At 49.2% G+C, this 27200-nt stretch overlaps 2 protein-coding genes across 5 annotated transcripts in view; one reads left to right on the top strand and one right to left on the bottom strand.

The window, feature by feature from the left end:
- The window catches only part of ints11 (integrator complex subunit 11), a 47562-nt gene extending 44255 nt beyond the window's left edge, over window positions 1–3307 (bottom strand). Inside the window, exon 1 of one of the 3 annotated variants that reach the window (XM_038821976.1) lies at window positions 3209–3307. The gene's annotated coding sequence lies outside the window, so the exon portion shown is untranslated. The other 2 variants (XM_038821977.1, XM_038821978.1) reach the window with 2 other exon arrangements.
- Window positions 3308–3392: 85 nt separating this feature from the next.
- Window positions 3393–27200, top strand: part of LOC119979637 (ceramide-1-phosphate transfer protein) — a 38636-nt gene continuing 14828 nt past the window's right edge. The window contains exons 1-2 of one of the 2 annotated variants that reach the window (XM_038822154.1): window positions 3393–3525; window positions 15451–16925. In XM_038822154.1, the coding sequence (XP_038678082.1) occupies window positions 3407–3525; window positions 15451–15973 (642 nt within the window). In that variant the 5' untranslated portion in view covers window positions 3393–3406 and the 3' untranslated portion in view covers window positions 15974–16925. Of the gene's footprint in view, window positions 3526–15450; window positions 16926–27200 lie in introns of those variants that run through there. The other variant, XM_038822153.1, reaches the window with a different exon arrangement.

Raw genomic sequence — 27200 nt, 5'->3', positions numbered from 1 at the left:
AAAATAATAGCACCTCCAAGTATCTGTGATAACCTTAGAATCATTTTTTCAACAACTATATCTCAACAACCTTTTACAAAATGTCTTTCGCAAATACTTATTCAATTTATTTGATTAAGGGCGACACGGCGGCGCTGCTGCCTCATGGCACCGAGGACCCGGGTTCGATCCCGGGTCACTGTCCGTGTGGAGTTTGCACATTCTCCCAGTGTCTGCATGGGTCTCACCCCCACAATCCAAAAGATGGGCAGGGAGGTGGATTGGCCATGCTAAATTGCCCCTTAATTGGAAAAAAATAATTGGGTACTCTAAATTTATAAAGCAAAAAGAAAAAAAAAATCCTTTTATTAAAACAGTTACAGGTTCAACCTCAGTAGCCACTATGTGTGAAAAGGATTATAACTTTCTCAATCACTCTTTCAAGACTAAACAAGGTGAAATCATAAAACTTTGGAGTTTATGCTGTCGCCATTTTAACTGAAGCAATTTATTCTTTTTTAAAATAAATTTAGATCACCCAATTATTTATTTCCAATTAAGGGGCAATTTAGCGTGGCCAATCCACCTAACCTGCACATCTTTGGGCTGTGGGGGTGAAACCCACGCAGACACGGGGAGAATGTGCAAACTCCAGACTGACGGTGACCCAGGGCTGAGATTGAACACGGGTCATCAGCACCATGACGCAGCAGCGCTAGCCACTGCACCACCAGGCCGTCCTGAAGTAATCTATTCTAATCAGATTCCGTCTCCATATTTCTTTTTACAAATGTCCATCTCATATTTTTCATTTTTAAACCATGATAGTCTCAACCTCAAGTCAATGCCTGTGTGTAAAAAAGGTTCTGCTAACTTGTCCTGTCATTCTTTCAGTATAATCCTCAATCTTCTGCCACTATGCCAACCACTGGAGACTCTTTTCCACCGTTTACCCGTTAAAATCTCCAAGGGTCTTGAAAACCTCGATTAAATCTCTAATTAACTTTATTTGCTCCATGAAGAAAGATCCAATTTTTGAGCCGATTGCCATAACTACAGCTTTTTACTTCTGGCATTTTTGTCTGATTACATCTCCGGTGGCACAGTGGTTAGCACTGGGACTGAGGTTCAATTCCGGCCTCAGATGACTGTGTGTAGAATTTGTACGTTCTCCGTGTCTGAGTGGGTTTCTTCCGGGTGCTCTGTTTTCTCCCACAGTCCAAAGATATGCGGGTTAGGTGGATTGCTCATGCTAAATTGCCCATAGTGTCCAAAGGTTAGGTGGGTTTACGAGGTTACAGGGATAGGGTGGGGGAATGGGCCTAGTTAGGGTGCTCTTTCAGGGGGTCAGTATAGAGTCAATGGGCTAAATGGCCTTCCTCTGCACTGTAGGGATTCTATGATTCTATGAAGCAACTTGGGAAATTTTTCAATGCCAACCGTGCTCTATGAACTAAACATGTTGCCTATCATTCTAGTGGAGCTTCAATGTTATTACAGTGCAAAGTTTTGAACAAAATTAGCTTCCTTACTTTGATATCCAATGTATAAAACCTTGAAACACTCCCGTTTTTTTATGGGCTTTTCTACCTGCACTCATTCTCATCGATAAAGATCTTTGTAAAATCAATGGGTGCAGTAACATAGTGGTTACTTGACGACACCAAAAAAATCCAGAGACCTGGAATAATAATCCAGAGAGTTTGGATTCAAACCCCACATTTGGAATTTGGGAATTTCAATTTGATAGAAAGGATACCAAAAAATAAAAAGCTGATGTTGGTTAGTACCAGTAAAAGTGTTCATGAAGCTGTCAGGCTATTGTGATAAAAAAAAAACAACTGCTTCACTATGACGGCCCCAACCCTCATTCATAGGCAATCTGCACATCATTCAAAAACTGTTTTCTGCACTTATCCAATGATTTTAACTCAAAGCCATGAGTCCCATTAAAAAGGGAGAGCTTTTAAGGATTAAAGTGCCAACTTGAATCAAATAGATTGGTGTGGTTTGCAGGTGCAGTAAAGATCCATACATTAATGGTCTGGAAGAAGGTACTGAAGGCACTATTGCTAAGTTTGCAGATGATACAAAGATCTGTAGAGGGACAAGTAGTATTGAGGAAGCAAGGGGGCTGCAGAAGGACTTGGACAAGCTAGGAGAGTGGGCAATGAAGTGGCAAATTAAATACAATGTGGAAAAGTGTGAGGTTATGCACTTGGAAGGAGGAATTTAGGCATAGACTATTTTCTAAATGGGGAAATGCTTTAGAAAGCAGAAGCACAAAGGGATTTGGGAGTCCTTGTTTACGATTCTCTTCAGGTTAATGTGCAGGTTCAGTCGGCAGTTAAGAAGGCAAATGCAATGTTAGCATTCATGGCAAAAGGGCTAGAATACAAGACCAGGGATATACTTCTGAGACTGTGTAAGGCTCTGGTCAGACCCCATTTGGAGTATTGTGAGCAGTTTTGGGCCCCATATCTAAGGATGGATGTGCTGGCCTTGAAAAGGGTCCAGAGGAGGTTCCCAAGAATGATCCCTGGAATGAGGAACTTGTCGTATGAGGAACGTTTGAGGACTCTGGTTCTGTACTCGTTGGGAGTTTAGAAGGATGAGAGGGGATCTTATTGAAACGTACAAGATACTGCGAGGCCTGGATAGAGTGGACGTGGAGAGAATGTTTGTAGGAAAAACTAGAACCAGAGGACACCATCTCAGACTAAAGGGATGATAATTTAAAACAGAGATGAGGAATTTCTTCAGCCAGAGGGTGGTGAATCTGTGGAATTCTTTGCCTCAGAAGGCTGTGGTGGCCAATTCTCTGAGTGCCTTTAAGACATAGATAGATAGGTTCATGATTAATAAGGGGATCAGGGTTATGGGGAGAAGGGGGATGAGAAAATATCAGCCATGATTGAACGGCAGAGCAGACTCGAGTGGCCTAATTCTGCTCCTATGTCTTATGGTTAAAGTGGACAGAGGAGAAAGCCAACTGAGGCCTCCTCATTCATTGGCATTAATATAACACCGCAATCTTCAGGCTATCATTTTAGGCAATGCAGTTTAAAAACTCGGATTATTGTCTCTTTCTTGCTGCGGTGGCCTCTCGCCTATTCTTTTCTTTTCTTTTCCTTTCCTTTCCTCTCCTCTCCTCTCCTCTCCTCTCCTCTCATCCCCGCACGCTCGTACACACCGTAGTCACTAAACCCGACACCAGCTTCAGGCCTACCTCACTGCCAGGGCCCGAGTAGGCCAAGCGTTACCAGGAAACGATCCCGCCTGTCCTGACAGACAGAGGCAGCAACCAATGGGACGCTCCACTGCCGGAAGGTGGAGCTTCCGGTAAGGGGACCCGTCCTGTGATTGGTCAATGAACGCCAGCGCGCTCCTCCCCTGCCCCAGCCAGGGGGCTGTTTCCGGTTTGGAAATGGCCGTCCCGGGGAGATTCAGCCTGTCTGAGGCTTTGGAGTCATTCAGGAAATGTCTGACTGACGACGGGGAGATCCTGCAAGAGCACTATTTAAACGGATGGAAGGGGCTGGTAAAGTGAGTGGCTTCAAATAATCCTCTCATCCTAATCAACTTTGTTCAGTGTGTGGGCAAAGGCTGTTTAATAGCGTGCAAAACTAACGAGAAATATGTGGAGAGAATGAGATGAAGTGAGCCATTTCTCATGGTGATAATGGAGATAAAAGTTGTCAGCTATCATATACACCTGAGTGAAGATAACCTCTTCATTAAATAGCCTTTCACCATTTATATATCATGTATCTCTCAACCTAATAATGGCGCTGTATAGAATTTTTAGAACATTCATTTCCAGGATGTGGGTGTCACTGGTCAGGCCAGCATTTGTTGCCCATCCCTAGTTGACCTTCAGATGGTGTTGGTTAGCTGCTTTCTTGAACCGCTGGAGTCTTGACTTCTAAGTACACCCATAGGCTATTAGGGAGGGAGTTGCATGATTTTGACTCAGCAACAGTGAAGGAACTACAATATATTTCTGTCGGGGTGGTGTGTGTGACTTGGAGGGGATTGTTCAGGTGGTGGGGTTCCCAGGTATCTACTGTTCTTGTCTTTCTTGATGGTAGTGGTCATGGATTTGGAAGGTGCTGCCCAAGGAGCCTTGGTGATTTACTGCAGTGCATCTTATAGATAATGCTCATGGCTGCCGCTGTTCACCGGTGGTAGAGGGTTTGAATGTTTGTGGAGGGGTAGTAATCAAGCGTGCTACTTTGTCCTTGATGGTGTCAACATTCTCAAGTTGTTGGAGCTGCACTCATCCAGACAAATGGAGAGTATTCCATTACACTCCTGACTTGTGCCTTGTAGATGGTGGACAGGCTTTGAGGGGGGCGGGGTCGTCAGGAATGAGGTGCGTTACTCGCTGTCGGGTTCCTAGCCTTTGGTCTGCTCTAGATTTCATCTTCTGATCAATGGTAACACCCAGGATGTCGATAGTGGGGGTTTTCAGCGATAGTAATATCATTGAATGTCATGGGGCAATGGTTAGATCCTCTCTTGTTTATTATCTTTTATTAGTGTCACAAGTAGGCTTACATTAACAATAAAGTTACTGTGAAAAACCCTAGTCGCCACAGTCGCCTGTTCGGGTACACAGAGTGAAAATTCAGAATGTCCACTTCACCTAACAAGCACATCTTTCGGGACTTGTGGGAGGAAACCGGGCACCCGGAAGAAACCCACGCAGACACTGGGGGAACATGCAGACTCCACACAGACAGTGACCCAAGCCGGGAATCGAACCCAGGTTTTCGGTGAGACAGGATATATATACCCAGGAATGGTGATAGTGTTGTCTAGGACATTGTCTCCAAGGTAAGATTCTGTGAGTATGACTATGTCAGGCTGCTGCTTGACTAATCTGTGAGGCAGCTCTCCGAACTTTGGCATAAGCCCCCATATGTTAGTACGGAGGACTTTGCGGGTCGACAGGGCTGGGTTTGCCATTGTCACTTCCGGTGCCTGGGTCAATGCTGGGTGGCCCGTCCAGTCTCATTTTTTTCCGTGCTTATTGTTGCAGTTGAATATAACTGAGTGGCGAGCCCGGCCACTTCAGAGGGCATTTAGGAGTCAACCTCATTGCTGTGGGTCTGGAGTCACATGTAGATTTCCTTCCCTAAAGGAATTAGTGAACCAGATGAGTTTTTATGACAATTGTTTCATGTCTATCATCTGGGATCTGGGTATCCCTGTACACCAATCCCTGACTTTTAATTCCCGAGTTATTGAGTTTAAATTCCACCACCTGCCGTGGTAGGATTCAAACCAGGTCCCCAGAGGGATAATCACAGGTTAAAGAGGTGTGAATTGTCTCAAGCCTGGACATGCGTGCGGCCTCAACCGGGATCTTGGATTCATGTTGCATTACATTCATCCCCCACCATCTGGCCTGGACTTGCAAAATCCTACCAACTGTCCTGGCTTGAGACAATTCACACCTCTTTAACCTGGGGTTACCCCTATCTCTGGATCTGTAATGAATTGATTACCCGCAAATGCTCGCATTCCAAGCATTGTCTGGCATCTCTGACTTTGTCTATATAAATGTTTCTGGAACATACCTCTCCATTCACCTGAGGAAGGAGCAGCGCTCCGAAAGCTCGTGTTTGAAACAAACCTGTTGGACTTTAACCTGGTGTTGTAAGACTTCTATCTGGGACTATGGTGACTTTAAGCAGTAACATAGAAAATAGGAGTAGGGGTATGTCATTTGGCCATTCAAGGCTATTCCGCCATTCAGTAAGATCCTGTATCTCAACGCCATACTCCTACGCTCTCCCTATGCCTCTTGATACCTTTAGAGCCTACAAAACTATCTATTTTCTTCTTAAATATATTCAGTGACTTGGCCTTCACAGCCTTCTGTGGTAAAGAATTCCACAGGTTCACCACTCTCTTTTTTTTTAATAAACAATTTTATTGAGGTAGTTTTTGGCTTTAAAAACAGTTACAGACATCATCAGAAAGAAAGCAAAAAAGGCAAAAATGTGCAAACATCCACGTACTTTCAATACTTCCATCGTAACATATTGCACAAGCCCGCTCCCCTCCCACCGGTACTACCCGCCATATTTTCCCTCCTACTCTACTCTACCCCCCCCCCCCACCCCCCCCCCCCCCCCCCCCCCCCCCCCACCCCCCTGCTGACGCTCACTCTCCCGCAAAGAAGTCAATAAATGGTTGCCACCTCCGGGTGAATCCCTGCACAGATCCCCTCAAGGCGAACTTAATTTTTTCCATCCTCAGGAAACTCGACATGTCCGCAAGCCACCACTCAGTCTTCAGGGGCTTTGAGTCCCTCCACGCCAATAATATTCGTCGCCGGGCTATCAGGGAAGCAAAGGCCAACACATCGGCCTCTTTCTCCCCCTGGACGCCCAGGTCTTCCGAAACCCCAAAAATTGCCACCCCTGGACTCATCACCACCCTTGTTTTTAGCACCTGGGACATGACCCCCGCAAATCCCTCCCAGTACCCCCTCAGCTTAGGGCATGCCCAAAACATGTGAACATGGTTCGCTGGTCCTCCCGCACACCTAGCGCATTTGTCCTCTATCCCGAAAAATTTGCTCATCCGAGCCACCGTCATATGGGCCTGGTGAACGACCTTAAATTGGATCAGCCCGAGCCTAGCACATGTCGCGGTCGAATTTACCCTACTCAGGGCCTCTGCCCACAGCCCATCCTCCATTTCCCCGCCTAGCTCCTCCTCCCATTTAAGTTTCAGTCCCTCTGTCTGGGACCCTTCCTCCCTCATGAGCACCTTATATATACCCGAGACCTCTGCCCTCCCCTTCTTCCCTCCTAGAGACTATCCTGTCGATGATCCCCATTGGCAGGAGGCGCGGGAAAGATGGGACCTGTCTACGAACAAAGTCCCGCAACTGTAGGTATCTAAAATCATTTCCCCTTACCAACCCAAATTTCTCCTCCAAGCTCCTCAAACTCACGAAGCTCCCTTCCAGGAACATATCACCCACCCTTCCCGTCCCGGCTCGCTGCCATACTCTGAACCCCCCATCCATACTGCCGGGGGCAAACCGATGGTTGTCGCAGATTGGCGCCCAGACAGACACCCCCATCTCCCCCACATGCCTCCTCCACTGGCCCCATATCCGCAGGGTCGCCACCACTACCGGGCTGGTGGTGTACTTGGCCGGCGGCAGCGGTAGAGGAGCCGTGACCAGGGCTTCCAAGCTGGAGCCCCTGCACGAAGCCGCCTCCACCAGCTCCCAAATAGATCCACTTCCTTATCATAGCGATGTTGACCGCCCAGTAATAATTGACCAGACTCGGCAAAGCCAGCCCTCCCTCGCTGCGGTTCCTCTCCAACATCGCCTTCTTCACCCGCGGGGATTTTCCCGCCCAGACAAAGCTCATGATCAGCCCGTTAACTCTTTTGAAGAAGGACTGTGGGATAAAGATCGGGAGGCACTGAAAAATAAACAAAAATCGAGGGAGGATTGTCATCTTTACAGTCTACACCCTCCCTGCCAGCGACAGCGGGAGTGCATCCCATCTCCGAAACACTCCCTTCATTTGCTCCACCACCCTGGCCAAATTTAACTTATGCAGCCTGCCCCAGTCTCGTGCCACCTGGATTCCCAAATACCGGAAATTTTCCTCAACCAGCCTAAACGGTAGCCCTCTCAATCTGTTCTCCTGGCCCCTTGCCTGGACCACAAACATTTCACTCTTGACCGTATTTAATTTGTATCCTGAGAACTGGCCGAACTTCCTCAGCATTCCCAGTATAGTTCCCATCCCGGCCACTGGGTCCGACACGTACAGGAGCAGGTCGTCTGCATAAAGAGAAACCCTGTGTTCAACCCCGCCCCTCACCATCCCCTTCCAACCCTCTGCGGCTCTCAGCGCAATCGCCAGCGGCTCTATGGCCAGCGCAAACAGCAGCGGGGAGAGCGGGCAGCCCTGTCTGGTCCCTCGGTACAACCTAAAGTACTCCGACACTTCTCTGTTGGTCCTGACACTGGCCCTCGGGGCCTGATATAATAATTTGATCCAATCCACCAATCCCTCCCCGAACCCAAACCGTCCGAGCACCTCCCATAGATAGTCCCACTCCACCCGGTCAAAGGCCTTCTCGGCGTCCATTGCCACCACTACCTCCACCTCTCTACCCGCCGGGGGCATCATTATCACATTGAGCAATCTCCTCAGATTGGCTGCCAGCTGCCTACCTTTCACGAACCCCGTTTGATCCTCCCCAATCACCTCCGGTACACAGTCCTCCATTCTACCCGCCAGTACCTTTGCCAGGAGCTTGGCGTCTACATTAATCAGGGAGATTGGCCTGTAGGACCCGCACGACTCCGGGTCTTTACCCCGCTTCAATATCAGAGATATGGTGGCTTGTGACATTGTTGGCGGCAGGGTCCCTCTGTCCCTTGCCTCATTGAAAACCCTCGCCAAGACCAGGCCCACCAGCTCAGAGAACTTCCTATAAAACTCTACTGGGTATCCATCCGGCCCCGGGGACTTCCCCGACTGCATAGCCTTAAGGCCCCCCAATACCTCCTCTACTCTAATCGGGGCCCCCAGCTCTTCCACTCGCCCCCCACCAACTGTTGGGAATGTTAACCCGTCCAGAAACCTTTTCATCCCCTCCAGTTCTTCCGGCGGCTCCGAAGTATACAGCTTACGATAGAAGTCCCGGAATACCCTATTCAATTCTGCCGGGTCCTCCACTTTGCGCCCCCCCTCGTCCCTCACTCTACCTATTTCCCTGGCCGCCTCCCTCCTCCTGAGTTGCTGCGCTAACAGTCTGCTAGCCTTTTCCCCATGCTCGTACACCACTCCCCTCGCCTTCCTAAGCTGTTCCACGGCCCTGCTCGTGGATAGTGCCCCCAGTTCCGCCTGTAGTCATAGAACATAGAACAGTACAGCACAGAACAGGCCCTTCGGCCCTCGATGTTGTGCCGAGCAATGATCACCCTACTTAAACCCACGTAACCCGTATACCCATAACCCAACAATCCCCCCCATTAACCTTACACTACGGGCAATTTAAGCATGGCCAATCCACCTAACCCGCACATCTTTGGACTGTGGGAGGAAACCGGAGCACCCGGAGGAAACCCACGCACACACGGGGAGGACGTGCAGACTCCACACAGACAGTGACCCAGCCGGGATTCGAACCTGGGACCCTGGAGCTGTGAAGCATTGATGCTAACCACCATGCTACCCTGAGGCCCCAATTATAGAATTTACAGTGCAGAAGGAGGCCATTCGGCCCATCGAGTCTGCACCGGCACTTGGAAAGAGCACCCTACCCAAGCCCATACCTCCACCCTATCCCCATAACCCTAGTAACCCCACCTAACACTAAGGGCAATTTGGACCCTGAGGGCAATTTATCATGGCCAGTTCACCTAACCTGCACATCTTTGGACTGTGGGAGGAAACCGGAGCACCCGGAGGAAACCCACGCACACACGGGGAGAACGTGCAGACTCCACACAGACAGTGACCCAAGCCGGGATTCGAACCTGGGACCCTGGAGCTGTGAAGCATTTGTGCTAGCCACTATGCTACCGTGCTGCCCTGAGGCCCTAGTCTCTGCCTCTCCCTGAGTAAAACCTCCCCCGGGGACTCCGCGTGCTCTTCATCTATCCGACCCATTTCCCTGACCAATCTATCCATCTCTGCCCGGTCTGCCTTGGCTCTGTGGGCCCCAATTGAAATCAGCTCCCCCCGCACTACTGCCTTTAGCGCCTCCCACAGGGTCGCCGCTGAGACCTCCCCCGTGTCATTCACCTGCAGGTAATTTTTTATACATTTCCGAAGCCTCTCGCAGATCCCCTCCTCCGACAGTAGTCCCACATCTAGCCTCCATTGCGGGCGTTGATAGCTCGCTCCCCGAACTGCAGGTCCACCCAATGCGGGGCATGGTCTGAAATGGTAATTGCTGAGTATTCCGTGTTCTTTACCTCCCCCATACAGTCCCTGCTTAGTACAAAGAAATCTATCCTGGAATATACTTTATGGACGTGCGAGTAAAACGAGTAGCCCCTTCCTGTTGGCTGTCTATCTCTCCAGGGGTCCACTGCCCCCATTTGCTCCATAAACCCTTTCAGCTCCCTTGCCATTGCTGAGAGTCTACCCGTTCTGGGACACGACCGATCCACAGTCGGGTCAAGGACCATGTTAAAGTCCCCTCCCATTATTAGCCTGCGAGAATCCAAGTCCGGGATCTTCCCCAGCACTTTTTTAATGAAGTCCACGTCATCCCAGTTCGGGGCATATATATTCACCAGCACCACTCTTCTCCCCTCCAGTCTGCCCCGTACCACCAGGTATCTGCCCCCCCCTGTCTGCGGATATGCCCTCTGCCTCAAATTGCACGCGCTTGTTAATCATGATTGCCACCCATCTGGACTTCGAGTCCAAGTCCGAGTGGAAGACCTGGCTAATCCAGCCCTTCCTTAGCCTGGTCTGGTCCGACACTTTCAGATGTGTCTCCTGCAACATAATTACGTCCGCCCTCAGGGCCTGCAAGTGCGCGAACACCCGCACCCTCTTAACCGGCCCATTCAGTCCCTTGACGTTCCAGGTGATCAGCCTGGTCGGGCCCCCCCCCCCCCCCGGCCGGCCAGCCATAGCCTTTCTCGGGCCGGCCCCTGGCCCGTGCATCGCGCCATTCCTGGCCCGCCCTTTGGCTGCCTCCACCCTCTACCTCCTTTCCAGTGCCTATTTCAAGTCCCTCTCCCTTCAGCAGAACAACACCCCCCTCCCCTAACTCCATCCCCCGATACCCCCACCCCTGCCATCTACTGGCTGTAACTTCCCCCCCCATCTGACTCCCTTGACTAGCCAATCTGCTAGCCCGGTGACTCAACACTCCGGCGCCTTCCTGTCTCATTCCCATTGTTTCCCCGTCCTCCTCCCCATCCACTGGGGCAAGCCGGCTCCAGTACCTTCCGCGAGCTGCACAAAAAGCACAAACCAGCCCAAACAGGAAAAAAAAACACAGAAAAAAGAGAAAAAGCACATAAATGTCCATGAACAAAGGAAAGAGTCTCAAATGTTCCGCTTGGCCCCTTTGGCCCAGCAAACCATTGAGCAGCAGTCCAGGCACATTCGGCGTTCCTTCCCACAGAAATCCTCGGGGCCCTAACTCGCGTCCTTGGGGCCTCCTTTCGGGACCAGCCCCAGGTCCCTCACAAAATCCATCGCTTCTTCGGGCTCGGAGAAGTAGTGGTGTTGACCCTGGTGCGTGACCCATAGCCGAGCTGGGAACAGCAGACCAAACTTCACGTGCTTCTTGAACAGCACCTCCTTGACATTCTTAAAGGCTGCTCGCCGCCGAGCCACCTCCTGGCTTAGGTCCTGATAAATGCGGAGAACACTGTTGTTCCACGTGCTGCTCCTGGCGCTCTTTGCCCACTGCAGCACCCGCTCCTTGTCCACGAACCTGTGGAACCTAATCACCATCGGGCGGGGGGGTCCACCCGGCCGCCCCTGCCTTGCCTGCACTCTGTGTGCCTCCTCCAGCTCCAGCGGTCGCGGAAAGGCTTCGGCCCCCATCAGCTGCTTCAGCAGGTCTGCTACAAACGCTGCAGCATCAGCTCCCTCAGCCCCCTCCGGGAGGCCGACCATCCTCAGATTGTTCCTGCGGATTCTATTCTCCAGCTCCTCCACTCTGTCCAGCAGTCTTCTCTGCCGCTCTTTCAGGCCGTCAACTTCTAGCGCTGCAACTGTTTGCGCATCCGCCTGCTCCTCCACCGCCTCTCCCAGCTCCTTAACTTTAACATCCTGGGCGTCCAGCCTCTGGTTCAGCTGATCCACCGCTTTCTGGATTGGGCCCAAGCTGTCCCGCTTCAGCGCTTCAAAACTGGACTTCATTACCTGGAGCATGTTATCCAGCACCTGCTGGATTGCTGAGTCCGGGGTCCGTGTGTCCACCATCTTAGCTCCCAGGTAATTTTCTTCAGGTCCTTGTCTCTGTCCCTTTTTCTCCTTCTTCTTCTGCCTTCTGGAATCCCGCTGTTCCATGTGCCGCAGCCCGCTCCTCAGCACCTTCGCTGCCCCTTCCTTCGCCCAGCTCCTTAAATTTTACCTCCTGGGCATCTGAAGTGGGTCCAAGCTGTCCCTCCTCAGCAACTCCAAACTTTTTTTCCTTGTCCTGGAGGAAGGAAGGTCCGTGGGTCCGCCATCTTACCCTTCAGGTCAGTTTCCTCCTTGCCTCCGTCTCTCTCTCTCTCTTTCTTCCTCTACCTGCTGGCCTCCCACGATTCCATCCGCTGCAGCCCGCTCTCCTCTTCTTTCACGGCAGCCTTTTTGCCGCCCCCGTGGTCCCGCTATCGCGGGGAATCAGCTGCTAAGCCCCGCCGGAGTGAGAGCCCGCCGAATGTGCGGCTCACTCGAACATCGCCGCCACCGGAAGTCCCGGGTTCACCACTCTCTTGAGTGAAGAGATTTCCTCATCTCAGTCCTAAATGGCCTATCCCATAACATGACACTATGACCCCTCCCGCCAGAAGAAACAACATCCTTGCATCTAGTCTGTCCACCCTTGTCAGAAATTAACTCCAGTGAATACCAGTCAGGTTGACCCAATCGCTCCTCCTACAACAGTCTTGCCATCCCAGGATTCAATCTGGTGAACCTTCGCTGCACTCTCTCTATGGCAGTTATACTTTTTCTTAGTCAAGGAGATCAAAACTGCACACAATACTCCAGGTATGATCTCACCAAGGCCCTGTACAGCTGCAGTGAGACATCCTTGCTCCTGTACTCAAATCCTTTTGCAATGGAGGCCAACATACCATTTGCATCTTAACTGCTTGTTGCATCTGCATACTTGCTTTCAGCGATTGGTGTACAGGGACACCCAGATCCCTTTGTCCATCAGCATTTCTCAACCTTATCACCATTTAAATAATACTCTGCCATTTACTTCCGGTGACGGCGGGTGGGAGGCAGCCGCACACTGGAGGGCTCTAGCTCGGGACTATAAATTTTGGGGTTTTAACGCCCGGTCCCAGGGGCAACGGAGGCTGGAAGAAGCTGTATGAAGGCACAGGGAGGAGAAATGTCCAAGTTTGGGAGAAAAACAGCCGTGAACAAAGGGGTTAATGAAAGTCCGCCGGTGAGTGGAAAAGTCAGCGCAGGAACTGTAAGGAAAGCGGAGGCTGGAGCACCAGTGGAGGCCGCATCGCTCACAGCAGAAGAAATGACCAAAGTGATGGTTGTGGAACTTGAAAAACAGTTCACAAAGCATGTGGAAGTGATGAAGGAGGAGATGGGGGGAGGTATTGAAAGTGCTGGTGGAGGAGGCGATTGCCCCGGTGAGGGCGGCGGTATCGAGAGCAGCGGCGGAGGTGTGGGAGCAAGGTGAGACACTGAAGGAAGTGAAAGAGGAATTATCGCAGCACAGTGATCAACTCACCTCGGTGGGGTTGGGGGGGGTGGACTATATGTGTCAACGGTGACTGGGGCGATTCCTTTTTCTTTTTTCCTCCTTGGGAGGTTTAGTTTTATTTGATGCTTATATTGTCAGGTGGGCCGTTGTTTGGGGGGTGGTGGAAGGATGGCATCATTGTTGTTGATACGGGTTTGACATTGTATTCGTTACTGTTTACTGTTTGTTGGTGGGGTGTAAATTCTGAAGAAAATGTGAAAATGGAGAATAAAAATATTTTCAAATAATAATACTCTGCCATTCTGTTTTTCCTACCAAAGTGGATACCTTCACATTCATGAAGTTAGTACACCATTGAAAACTCAATTGCATCTCGAGGTCAACATTGTGTAACTTTTTCAAGGATGTTTTGCAGTTTTACAGTGAAAGTAATGATGCAGGAGTGGAAGTTCTTAGTATTTAATAGATTTCCCAATGATTGTAGTCTGGGGATCCTCAGCAGTACACCTAGCCTCCACCTATCACTGACCCTCTCTCCTGCCCTCACTGCTCCAACCCCCCACAACAATATACATCTCATCCTATTTCCAGTTTTTTTTAGCTCTGACGAAGAGTCACCCAGACTCTGTTAGCTCTCTTCTCTCTCCACAGATGCTGTCAGACTTGCTGAGATTTTCCAGAATTTTCTGTTTTTGTCTCAGCGGTGCACCATCGGGAGAAACGCAGAAAGCGACATCTGGATTTCCAAATGATTCCTTGCATGTCCGGTTTCCCAAAACTGCTATCTTTTTCACTGGAGAAATGACAGCAGCACTTCCAATAACCCATTGTATACTCCCCCGTCGACCAATTTTACTTCTGATTCCTGGCATTGCCAGATTTCTTTTCTATTTCATTTTATTCATAACTGCCCAGAGTTAAAATTTTAGGCAAGTGAAGTTTCAGATTTTTTTTAATTTAAAGAGGCCAATTATTTTTTTTTCCAATTAAGGGGAAATTTTAGCGTGGCCAATCCACCTACACTGCACATCTTTGGGCTGTGGAGATGAGGCACACAGTCACAGGAAGAATGTGCAAACTCCACACAGGCAGTGACCCGGGACCGAGATTGAACCCGGGTCCTTGGTGCCATGAGGCAGCAGTGCTAAGCAGTGCACCACCATGCCTCCCCTGAAGTTTTTAGTTTTTAGTGGTTTTTAGTTCCCCAAATGAAGTTTCTTCAAATAAATCTGCTCATTAGTAATTTGTTCAGGAACAGGGCGTGGTGACTGCTCATAGATATGAAATTGGATATGCTGTAATTTATTAATCTTGGTTAAAACCCTTCAATATTTTGTACAAATTCTACTTGCAAACAGTCATCCTAGGGTTACTACAATATTCGGTTCATTGTAAAGCAAGTCACTACATCCAGACATGTTAATGGCTGGGTGCTACTGTGGAAAGGCATGCAATGTGTACACCATGTGCATTGACAAAACTTTCAAAAGGAAATAGCAATGTGCTAAGAAGTAGCATTAGCATCGAAATGTGACTTATACATGCCTCAGAAGGTACTGATTCTACGCTGGGATACATTGGAAGTTCGATAACTCTTCAGTACATCACCCGAGTGTCTAACATTCAGCTGTTAGTCTTGATGATTCATGTCGGCAGACTGTTCAACCCACTGGAAACATCATTGCTGACTCCAGTCCCGTTCTCTGGTGTTATTAGCAGGGTCTCAATGGGGAGTGATTGGGACCCCTGTTTTCCCCTCTCTCTAACCATTAGGGATGATGTACAACGTTGTATGTCTACCATCCCAGATCAGTGAAAAGTCAGGGATCGAATTTGCAATCTTTTAGCTGCATCATATAGGATAAACTCCTGAGTTCAAGTTGTAGCTACTGTTCTGGATGTGACAACCTGCTTGACAATAGACTGATGTTGTGTTAATTCTAGGAGTATTGCTTCTCAATTGTATTTTAATTAAAATTTTTGTTAGTGATTGAATTACATTTTTATGAGCCAGGAGGTTGCCTGTGATGCTTCAAGATATATTTCTGTTTTGTTACTCTTTAGGTTCATGAATAGTCTCGGGACCGCCTTTTCATTTATTTCAAATGATGCTGTCGCCAAAATCCAAATTCTGGAAAACTACAGATGTGGTGCAAATGGCCAAATGTATCTTACAGTTCAGTCAATGGTGAAGTACGAGGTAGATCACCGCCTTGTGGACCTGGAGAAGCGGGGCGACCACTGCGAATCTGGCTGTCGGACCTTACTGAGGCTCCACCGTGCCCTCAAGTGGCTGCAGCTCTTTCTGGAGAAGTTGCGGGTAGCATCTGATGACAGCAAAACGTCCGTCCTTTGTTCAGAGGCCTATAATGACTCCTTGGCCAACTACCACCCTTGGATAGTGCGCAAAGCTGCAGCTATTGCCTTTTATATGCTGCCAAGCCGGGCAAGCTTCTTTGAGATTATGAATATGGGCCCAAGCGAAAAGGTTGTAGCTACACTGGGAGAAGCATTACCACTCATTTCAAATACTTACGACATCACACAAGAACTATATAATCAACACTGTTTACTCGATCTTCCTTAATTGTGCACTTTTGTAAAGCAGTTAGGCTGTCTGGTGCAGTGTTGGGTATTTTAATGGTGGTATCTTCAGACATATACTTCAGCTACCAAATATTTCACATTTAGCAGAAAAATATACTTTTGATTATTCACCTTTCAAAATTGTTTATTAAGAAGGATGAATATTACCCCTTTCACGTCCATGAGGTTCCCAGACTGATGGGATGAAAATGTCACCTGTCTGTGTGGATTCTTCGTGGAATGTAGTTGAGAAATTTCCAACTAGTTGCTAAAGGCCCCACAGCACTAAATTTGTTTGGATGGGGTGCAGGATAACTGGTATTGAAAGTGAAAAATGGATTTGGGTACAGCCAGGATACTTCTCCAAGGTTTGGGCAAATTACAGGGAGTGTGGTGTTGCATTTAAACATACAGTAGCTAAACTGAGAATGATTGCAGACACTGCTGTCCAAAATAGAAAGCATTCCATTCCCTAGGACTACTGTCTCTAATCTCCGTCCATTTACTTTGGCAGCGATTTTGATTCATGAAGTAGTCTGCTTCAAGATCCGTATTTCATTTTGTTTTGACTGCCAGTGGTGTTTGCCATGCATCAGGTGCAATATTTGCTGCAGCAGAAACCACCATTGCTGTTGCATTTTTTTATGGCCGCCATCTGTGCCGTGAAAATGCACATCTGTTGAAACATTGAGTAAAACGGCCTTGGTGTCGTTTCCCCAGGATGAAAAATGATCCGTCACAAAATTTCAAAAACATTCCATTTGCACTGCCTCAAGCTCCAATGCACAAGAGTGAGCTTTAATTCAATCTCTACTGTTGACCAAGAACATGCTTTAATATTTTAAAATAAATTTAGAGTACCCAATTCACTTTTTCCATTTAAGGGACAATTTAGCGTGGCCAATCCACCTAGCCTGCACATCTTTGGGTTTTGGGGGTGAAACCCACGCAAACACAGGGAGAATGTGCAAACTCCACACGGACAGTGACCCAGAGCCGGGATCGAACCTGGAACCTGGGCGCCGTGAGATAACAAGGCTAATCCACTGCGCCACCGTGCTGCCCAGAACGTGCTGTAATTTATTTTTTTTAAAATAATTTTTATTACGATTCTCACAAAATATAAACAACAAAACAATATTAACAAAACAACCATGGTAAAAACCCAAGAACAACACCCACCCAACTACAAAAGCAACTGAAAAAAAAAAGCAAACAACAAAAACAAAAAGGAAAGAGATAACACCCGCCACATCCCACAAACCCATGTACACAGTTCTCCATGCTGCCGGCCTATTTCCCTACCGTTCCGCCAGGAAGTCCAGGAAAGGCTGCCACCGCCTAAAGAACCCTTGTACTGATCCCCTCAGGGCAAATTTCACCTCCAATTTGATGAACCCGCCATATCATTGATCCAGGCCTCCACGCTTGGGGGCCTTGCATCCTTCCACTGAAGAAGAATCCTCCGCCAGGCTACTAGGGACGGAAAGGCCAGGACACCGGCCTCTTTCGCCTCCTGCGCTCCCAGCTCCACGGCAACCCCAAAAATTGCGAGTCCCCAGCCTGCCCACACAAATCCCGTAATGCTCCTGTTGACCCTCCTAAAAAAGGCCTTCGGGATAAGGATGGGGAGGCACTGGAACAGGAACAAAAACCTCGGGAGCACCATCACCTTAACGGACTGCACCCTCCCCGCCAGTGACAGCGGTAACATATCCCACCTTTTGAACTCCTCCATCTGCTCCACCAACCTTGTGAGGTTGAGCTTGTGCAGGGCCCCCCCAGCTCCTAGCCACCTGGACTCCTAGGTACCTGAAGCTCTTCCCTGCCTGCTTCCGTGGGAGCCTACCAATCCCCTCCTCCTGATACCCCGGATGCACCACGAACAACTCGCTCTTGCCCAGGTTCAGCTTATACCCAGAGAAGCCCCCAAATTCACTAAGAATCCTCATCACCTCTGGCATCCACCCCACCGGGTCCGTCACATACAGCACAGGTCGTCCGCATAAAGCGACACTCGATGCTCCTCCCCACCCTGCACCAGGCCCCTCCAGTTCCCTGACTCCCTCAACGCCATGGCCAGGGGCTCAATTGCCAATGCAAAGAGCAAGGGGGACAGGGGACACCCCTGTCTCGTCCCCCGGTACAACCGAAAGTACTCCGACCTCCTCCTATTCGTGGCTACACTCGCCATCGGGGCCTCATAGAGCAACCTCACCCGACGGGCAAACCCCTCCCCAAACCCAAACCTTTCCAACATCTCCCACAGATACCCCCACTCAACCCTATCGAAGGCCTTCTCCGTGTCTAATGCCACCACTATCTCTGCCTCCCCTTCAACAGCCGGCATCATAATAACGTTGAGGAGCCTTCATACGTTTGTATTCAACTGCCTTCCCTTCACAACCCCCGTCTGGTCCTCATGAATGACCCCCGGCACACAATCCTCTATTCTTGTGGCTAAGATCTTTGCCAGCAGCTTGGCGTCTACATTGAGCAGCGAGATTGGCCTATATGACCCACACTGCAGAGGGTCCTTGTCCCGTTTCAGGATCAAGGAAATCAGTGTCCGTGACATAGTTGGGGGCAAATCCCCCCCCCCCCCCCCCCCCCCCCCCCCCCCCCCCCCCCCCCCCCCCCTCGTTAAAGGTCCGGACCAATAGGTCCGCATACCCTTTATAAAATTCAGCCGGAAACCCATCCGGCCCCGGCGCCTTCCCCGACTGCATGCTCCCTATCCCTTTAACCAGCTCCTCCAGCTCAATCGGCGCCCCCAGTCCCTCCACCTGCCCCTCCTCCACCCTCGGAAATCGCAGCTTGTCCAAGAAGTGCCCCATTCCTCCCCCCTCCACCGGGGGTTCAGACCGGTACAGTTCCCCATAAAAGTCCCTGAAGACCCCATTAACATCTACCCCCCTCCACACCACCTTCCCAGCTCTATCCGTCACTCCCCCAATCTCCCTGGCCGCGTCCCGCTTTCGGAGCTGGTGTGCCAGCACCCTGCTCGCCTTCTCCCCATATTCATACACCGCCCCCTGTGCTTTCCTCCACTGAGCTTCCGCCTTTCTGGTAGTCAATAGGTCGAACCTGGCCTGAAGGCTACGCCTCTCCCCCAGCAATCCCTCCTCCGGAGCCTCTGCATATCTCCTATCCACCCTCACCATCTCCCCTATCAGTCTCTCCCTCTCCCTCTGCTCCCCCCTCTCCCTATGGGTTCGGATGGAAACCAACTCTCCTCTAATCACCGCCTTCAATGCCCCCCAGACCGTCCCCACTCGGATCTCCCCGTTATCTTTGCCTCAAGGTACCTCTCTATACACCCCCTAACCCTCCCGGCCACCTCCTCATCTGCCAGCAGCCCCACCTCCAATCGCCAGAGCGGACGTTGGTCCCTCTCCTCCCCCAGCCCAAGGTCCACCCAGTGCGAGGCATGATCTGAAATGGCAATGGCAGAGTATTCAGCATCCTCCACCCTCAAAACCAGCCCCCTGCTCAGGACAAAGAAATCAATCCTCAAATAGGCCTTATGCACGTGGGAGAAAAACGAGTACTCCCTGGCCCTTGGCCTCGCAAACCTCCAGGGATCCACTCCTCCCATCTGATCCATAAATCCCCTCAACACCTTAGCCGCCGGTGGCCTCCTACCTGTCCGGGACTTGGATCGATCCAATGGGGGATTCAGGCCCCCCAACTCCAGGTCCGGAATGCGGCCCAACATGCACCGCATAAACCCCGCATGTCCCAATTTGGGGCGTAAACATTCACCAATACCACCCGCTCCCCCTGCAGCTTACCACTCACCATCACATACCTCCCGCCACTGTCAGCCACCACATTTAACCCCTCAAACGACACCCTCTTTCCCACCAGGATTGCCACCCCCCGGTTCTTCTCATCCAGCCCTGAATGAAATACTTGGCCCACCCATCCCTTCCTCAGCCGAACCTGGTCTGCCACTTTCAGGTGTGTCTCCTGGAGCATGGCCACATCCGCCTTCAGCCCCTTCAGGTGCGCAAACTCCCGGATCCGTTTGACCGGCCCATTCAGCCCCCTCACATTCCAGGTTACCAGCCGGATCAGAGGGCTCCCTGCCCCCCCTCCCCTGCCGATTAGCCATAACCCATCCCCTGCCCACCACTGGCCAGCGTCCCCCGCTCGGCCAGTTCCCCACGGCGGCAACTCTTTCCCCCCCCCCCAGCACCCCCTGCATCCTCAAGCTCCTTCCTGGCCATTCCAGCAGCAACCCGGTACCCCCCAGCCGCGCCCCTCCCTTCATAGCACTCCTGTGAGCCAGCTAACTTCTGCTGACCCCGGCGACTCCCGCCATATCACCGACTCCTCCCCACGTGGGACTACTCCTCCTTCATGCCTATCCGCAAGCCCTCCTCCCCCCCCCCCCGCTCTTGCACGGGAAAATAAAAGGCAGCAACGGCCCGCTCTTCTCAGCCCCGATTCCGTCCCCATCATCCCACAGCGCGGGAAACCAGAGAAAAGCCCGTGCCTTCGCCCTGCCCAACCCCGCCTCCTCTAGGGCAACTCCCATTGCCAGTCCCCACCACCAGCTCCCGTGATCTTCCAGTTTACCTCCCTGCCCGAACCCGTCCACCAGACCCATACAAAAAGACATAACGACATCGCCCCACCCACCCCAAAGCCAACCCACATCTTCCATTAAACAGAGAACCCCCCCCCTCAAGAGCAAAAATCAAACATAATTACATTATCATACAAAATCCCCCATCTTGGACCCTCAGTTTCAGTCCAGTTTCTCGGCCTGCACAAAAGCCACGCCTTCTCCGGGGTCTCAGAATAATGGTGCCGATCCTTGTAGGTGACCCACAGAGGCGCCGGCTGCAACATGCCAAACCTCACGCTCCATCTGTGGAGCACCACCGTCGTCCGGTTGAACCCGGCCCTCCGCTTAGCCACCTCCGCACTCCAGTCCTGGAAGATCCGCACCTCCGTGTTCTCCCACTTGCTGCTCCGCTCCTTCTTGGCCCACCGGAGCACGCACTCACGATCAACGAACCGGTGAAACCGCACCAACACCGCCCGTGGCGGCTGGTTCTGCTTGGGTCTCCTAGCCAGAATTCTGTGGGCCCCCTCCAACTCCAGGGGCCCCTGGAAGGACCCAGCTCCCATCAGCGAGTTCAGCATAACAACCACATAGGCCGCCAGGTCCGACCCCTCCAGCCCCTCCGTGAGGCCCAGGATTTGCAAATTCTTACGCCTCAATCGGTTGTCCAGCTCCTCGAACCGCTCCTGCCACTTTTTATGGAGCGCCTCGTGCATCTCCACCTTCCCCGCGACGGCCACGGCCTCATCTTCCCTTTTGGAGGCCTGCTGCTGCAGCTCCCGGATCGCGGCCCCCTGGGCTGTCTGAGTCTACATCAGCTCTCTGGTGGTAGCCTTCAGCGACTCCAGCAGCTCCACCTTAAGCTCCTGGAAGCAGCGCAGCAGAGTCTCCTGCGCCCACTGCCTCAGCTCCTCGAGTGCTCCACCGGCCGCCATTTTGTTTCTCTTCCCCCGCTTTTCCAGGGGCGTTTCCACCGTTTTTCTTCTTGCTCCACTCCTGGTCCGGACCATAGGACCTTAGAGACCCCTTCCCATGTCGGGATTCGTCAACGAAGTTCTGTTGGGGGCCCTGAAAAGAGCCCCAAGGTCCGTTATTAGCGGGAGCTGCCGAACGTGCGGCTTAGCTCCGCATTGCCGCCACCGGAAGTCAGAACGTGCTTTAATAACCTTTGGATGTGTAAATGAGGATCAGATGTATCTGAAGGGCGGCACAGTGGATAGCACTGCTGCCTCACGGCGCCGAGGACCCGGGTTCAATCCCCGCCCCGGATCACTGTCCGTTTGGAGTTTGCACTTTTTCTGCCTGGGTCTCACTCCCACAACCCAAAAAGATGTGCAGGGAGGTGGATTGGCCACGCTAAATTGCCCCTTAATTGGAAAAATAAAAGAACAGATCAGACGTCTCCAATGAGAAACGGTAACGCTCAATATACATTCCCCCCACTCCCACCATTATTTTCTCTTCTCTCTCAAGATGGTGTCCGTTGGTATATGCTTCCAAGGGTGTTTGTCAGAAACTTGTACCATTTCCAACTGTCCACTCTTCATGTCTGAATGTGTGCAGGGGCAGCACGGTGGCACAGTGGTTAGCATTGCTGCCTACGGCGCTGAGGACCCGGGTTCGAATCCCGGCCCTGGGTCACGGTCTGTGTGGAGTTTGCACATTCTCCCCGTGTCTGCGTGGGTTTCGCCCCCACAACCCAAAGATGTGCAGGTTAGGTGGATTGGCCATGCTAAATTGCCCCTTAATTGGAAAATAAAAAAAAATAATTGGGTACTCTAAATTTATTTTAAAAAAAAAAAAAAAATGTCTGAATGTGTGCTGTGAGCCTATTTGACTACGGTATGCCTCACAGTCCTGCCCGATTCTGTTACTAGTGATTTGAACATTTGGGAATTTTGCAGTAGGTTAGGGGGTGGCTGACAGTGACCAGGAATACTAATTATGACTTGACATTTTTTTTGGTACTCTTGTTTATTTTGTCCCAGGGAAGCAAAGCCATCTGCACTGCATCAGCTGAAACTGGGCAACTCAGTCCAAGCCATCGATTGGTCATGGGCTATTCCCAGCCAAGTGATACACAGTTGAACAGCTATGTGAGAAGATCAAACATAGGGTGATGAGTCACCTCCTTTATGATTTCCTTAGCTTTGTTATATTCTAAACGGGTACATTTAAAAAGCATCCCTACCACTTAACAATAATTTTTAAATACAGTGTCTCTAAGCTCCGAGATGCTGGTCCAACTATGATTAAATCCTAATGAAGGGTTCAAAATGTTCTCATATCAGATAACTTACTGGCCTACTCTGAATTTTCAACTTCTTTAGCTTTTAAATCCGCTCCATTTCTAGTTCTGATCCATTTCTCATTTTAACCTGTTAAATTTAGTCTGTTATGCGTTTTGAGGGCAGCACGTGGCGCAGTGGTTAGCACTGCTGCCCCTCAGTGCCAGGATCCCGGGTTCAATTTCAACCTGAGGTGACTGTCTGTGTGGAGTTTGCACGTTCTCCACGCATCAGCGTGGGTTTCCTCCGGGTGCTCTTGTTTCCTTCCTCCCTCCAAAGATGTGCAGGGTAAGTAAATTGGCCATGCTAATTTACCTCTTAGTGTCCAACGGTTAGGTGGGGTTACGTAGATAGGGTGGGGGAGTGGGCCTAGGTAGAGTGCTCTTTTGGAGGGTTGGTGAAAACGTGATGGGCCAGATGGCCTCATTCTGCACTGTCGTGATTCTATGAATTAAGTTGAGCAAAAGCTATTGCGTGGAATGAGCAATCAAGCCATAAGATTACTATCACAGTAATGGAGAGACCAGTTCCCAGAATTACTTTTGCAAGAGAATTAGATTGAATTTGGAGAAATTTGAAGTCATTAAGAGCTGGAAAATATGGTTTACGTAACTGTTGCACTGTGCGTTTTCTTAGTATACACGCTGCATGTATTTTTTAACCATATAATATATTTTGCAATTTGGGAATTGAAAAGGGAATGTATGTTAGTTTCAGGACACCTAGGAAGCTTTCATTGTTCTGTGTAGAAAGAATAGCCATTTACTTTTTTTTTTCTTTCGCCTACCTCTTTCTGGGTACAGTTTGACTGGCATTTGCTGTTTTCCAGAATGATCAATCGAACAGTGATCATGGATAGTGTCTTGTTGACAAAAGGCCATGACATCCAACCTTGACGCACACACATCACCCCAAACTCAGGTTGATTTTAATGTCTCAAAGGAGAGCAGCAAATCTTTGGGTTGAACAATGGACCTCTTTTGGGTCTCTGCATGGACCTTATGCGGATTAGCTGGGGGAAAATTAGTTATTTTTAATTTTAACCCTTTATAGAAGAGCAGAAATGGGAGTCAATGAATTCTGTAACAGCACCAATCTATTAACTGGTTTAGGAGAGGAACAGCAGAAACTGTATGTGTGGAATTTCAATGGGGGAAAAAAAAAATCAGCTCAGCCGTAATGCTCCCTGTGGTCCAAGGAGCTACTGCTTGTTGTCTAGACCGAAACTTGAACAATGGATACAGAGCATTTCATCCCAGGAAGAGGCGACCCTGCTTTCAGGGCCATGGGAGGAAATAGGTGGGAAATGGTAGCAAAAATAAAGTGATTTCACAATTACAGATGAAGTTTAATTAATTATGTGAAGAACAAAAGAAGCTAGTCTTGATGATTATTTGCACTGAGATCAATATTGTCACTAGGATTTTTTTTTCCTCGTCCTGTTCACATGATCCGTTGTAATGAACATGTCTTAATTCTTAAAATCCTTGTTTTCAGCTATTTTATGTGAATGGGTTTGATTGACCTGCTTTTGAAGGTTTTCTATAAGTGTTAGTCCAGTTATAATCTTGTCTAAAATTCAACCATTGTAATCACATAATTGCTGGACTTCAAAAGCAATACTTCTTCCTCATAATATGGATGTTTATAATATCAGAAATATCTTTATATGTAATCTTGGGCCTGAACTGATTCATCATTTAAATAAAATTAAAGATATCTTTGTAATTTTGGAGTAATTATGTTCACTTTTTAAAAGCATTAAATTGTGGTGAACATAATTTTGCTTTGTATATAAACTTATCAATCTTTGTTGTGCAGGAAAACAGGTAAGCAAATTGAATTTCTCAGGTTACTAATGCCAATATCGTCCTACAGACGTCATATATATCCTGATGTTATGTGGTAACGTAGGAAATAGGAGCAGGAGAAAGCCATTCAGTCCCTCCAGTCTGCGCCTCCATTCACGGGTGGGTGTTGGGAGGGTCGCGGAACCATTAATCGCGGTGTTTCTGAACGTGGGAAGAAGTGCCTAACAGCCGCAACTGACATCTAGAAATGGTGGCTGCCTCGCGCATATGCAGTGCACAGGCCCGGAGCCCAGCGGAGCAGACTGCCGCCTCCTGACGCCAGCACGCTGTTCCAGGACCAGATTTATTTTTTAATCAATGGCGTCTTCCTGCCAGGAGCGGTGACCAAGAGTAGGTGATGTGCCCGATACACTGACATCCTGTGCTCTGGGTGTGAAATCACAGAGCAGAGGTTCCCCTGTTTTGAAGCTGCCAGCAAGCAAGCAGCAGGACTGTGTGAACAACTGAAGATGGATCATATTGTAATAATGGAAGAGAGGGCCAGAGACACAAACAGGCCAGTATCTCACAATTGACTCTGCTGGAGAGAGCTTCACAGGAGAGCCCATGGCAGACAAAGCAGTGATGGTGTGACCTGTATCCAGAGCTCCAGGTCCTCGGGTGAATAAACAATTAAATCACTGAAATCAGGAACAAAGTGGTATAAAGATGATTTCTTGAGGTATGGCATTGTTAATTTTGCCAATGCAAATCAGGATGCAATACCATTGTGTGTTATGTGCAGGGAAGTACTGGCAAATTAAAGTTTAAAAACCTCAAAGGCATTTTAAGATGGTAAGCATGGCGAGTTCAAGGATAAACCTCTTGATTTTTTTCAAAGGACGCAGTGAGAACTTAAATCGTCAGCTAACCTCCTTAGCAGAAATGTAGCATTGAATGACAAAGCAATTTGAATCGTAAGGACTAAGCAGGCCCACCTGCTGCATTAAAGGTAAGCAATAATGGTGTGTCGCGAAGATGAGCCGGCATGAATGCCGACAGTCGGCCAGTTGGTAAAAGTGGGATCCGGAAAAAAAGTTTGAAAAAAACAGTAAGCTAGATCATAGCTGATCTTTGACCTCAATGCTATTTTCCCCGCATTGTCCCCATATCTATTGATAACGTTAACTAGAAATCTATCGATCTCTGTTGTGAACATACTCGATTGAACCTTCACAGTCCTCTGGGGCAGAGAATTCCAAAGACTCAACACCCTCCTTGAGTGAAGAAACTCCTTCTTATCTCAGTTCTAAATGCCCTGCCCTTTTATTCTGAGAAAACATTCTTCCTGCATCTACCCTGTTGAGCCCTGTAAGAATTTTGTAAAGTTCAATGAGATCATTTCTCATTCCTCTGAACCCTAGAGAATAGAAGCCCAGTCTCCTCAATCTCGCCTCATTGGACAATCCACAGGGTTTACATTCACAACCTTCCAATCTGCAGGAACCAAACCACAATCTAGAGTTTTGGACGATGACCTCCAGTGTTGCCCCTTATCTTTACAGCCGCCTATTTCAACACTTTGGGAATGACTGCACTGCTTTGGGTGGCTAGATTACTTCAGATCACTTTGCAGTGGGAGATTGGTGTCTCGTTACATGGGCAATACCAGACTTAAAAGTACATGTTCCGTCATCAAAAGCAGAACTTTGCTGCTGTTTGTGCAGGGTTCTCAAAAACAATTTGATATTTATGTTTGGGGTGCAGTGTCTGTCCAAACATCTCAAAACTAGGTGCCCTATTTATATCATAGAACCCCACTTTCCTTGTTGCCTAACTTGGGATAATGTTTTAGACAGCCAATGTTAAGGATGTTGCAGCTATTGACTTCACTTTGAGGCCATTAATGCTGGGCAAAGGCAGTGAAAATCTACCCCCAGGGGTGATTTAATGAACAAGCTATTGAAGACAAACTGTGGAAGCAGGTCAACAGAACATTTTTAAATCACTTATGCTCAAAACCTTTACTGCCTTATCCAAATGGTCCAACTGTTCTCATCTGGAAATATAACTCATCTGCCTGCTTTATAGGAACCCAAAAACCATCTTGAATGGCAAGTTATAGGATTGCATAGAGGCGAGCAGAGGGAATTGTTGCAAAGATATACTAAAGCAATGTTTTTCAAACTTTTTCCCCCAACACATTTTTGCCAACTGGTTGACCTTCGTTACCTGCGCTGGCCGACCTTTGCGACACGCTACATTCGCTTACCTTTAATGAGAAAGGAGAGCCTGCCTGGCCCTCAATCTCACTTCAATAATGTTCACAGAGGAGAGGGCAATGAGAGTTTCTTTGTGCCGTCTTCACCTTTGTAAGAATGAAAAATCCAACCTCAGGTGTAGGTCATCATGAAGGGCAATAACAACAAAATGCTTGTTTTACTCAGCACTGGATACTCCTGGGAGATGCTACTCCAGAATGCCAAAAGTCTCATGTGATTTTGGTGTGTTTTTTTTTTTTAAATTTAGATTAGCCAATTATTTTTTTCCAATTAAGGGGCAATTTAGCATGGC

This window comes from Scyliorhinus canicula, chromosome 16, assembly GCF_902713615.1.
Source record: "Scyliorhinus canicula chromosome 16, sScyCan1.1, whole genome shotgun sequence".
Lineage (NCBI taxonomy): Eukaryota > Metazoa > Chordata > Chondrichthyes > Carcharhiniformes > Scyliorhinidae > Scyliorhinus > Scyliorhinus canicula.
The sequence above is the reverse complement of the archived record's forward strand: the minus strand, read 5'-3'. Positions and strand labels throughout refer to the sequence as shown.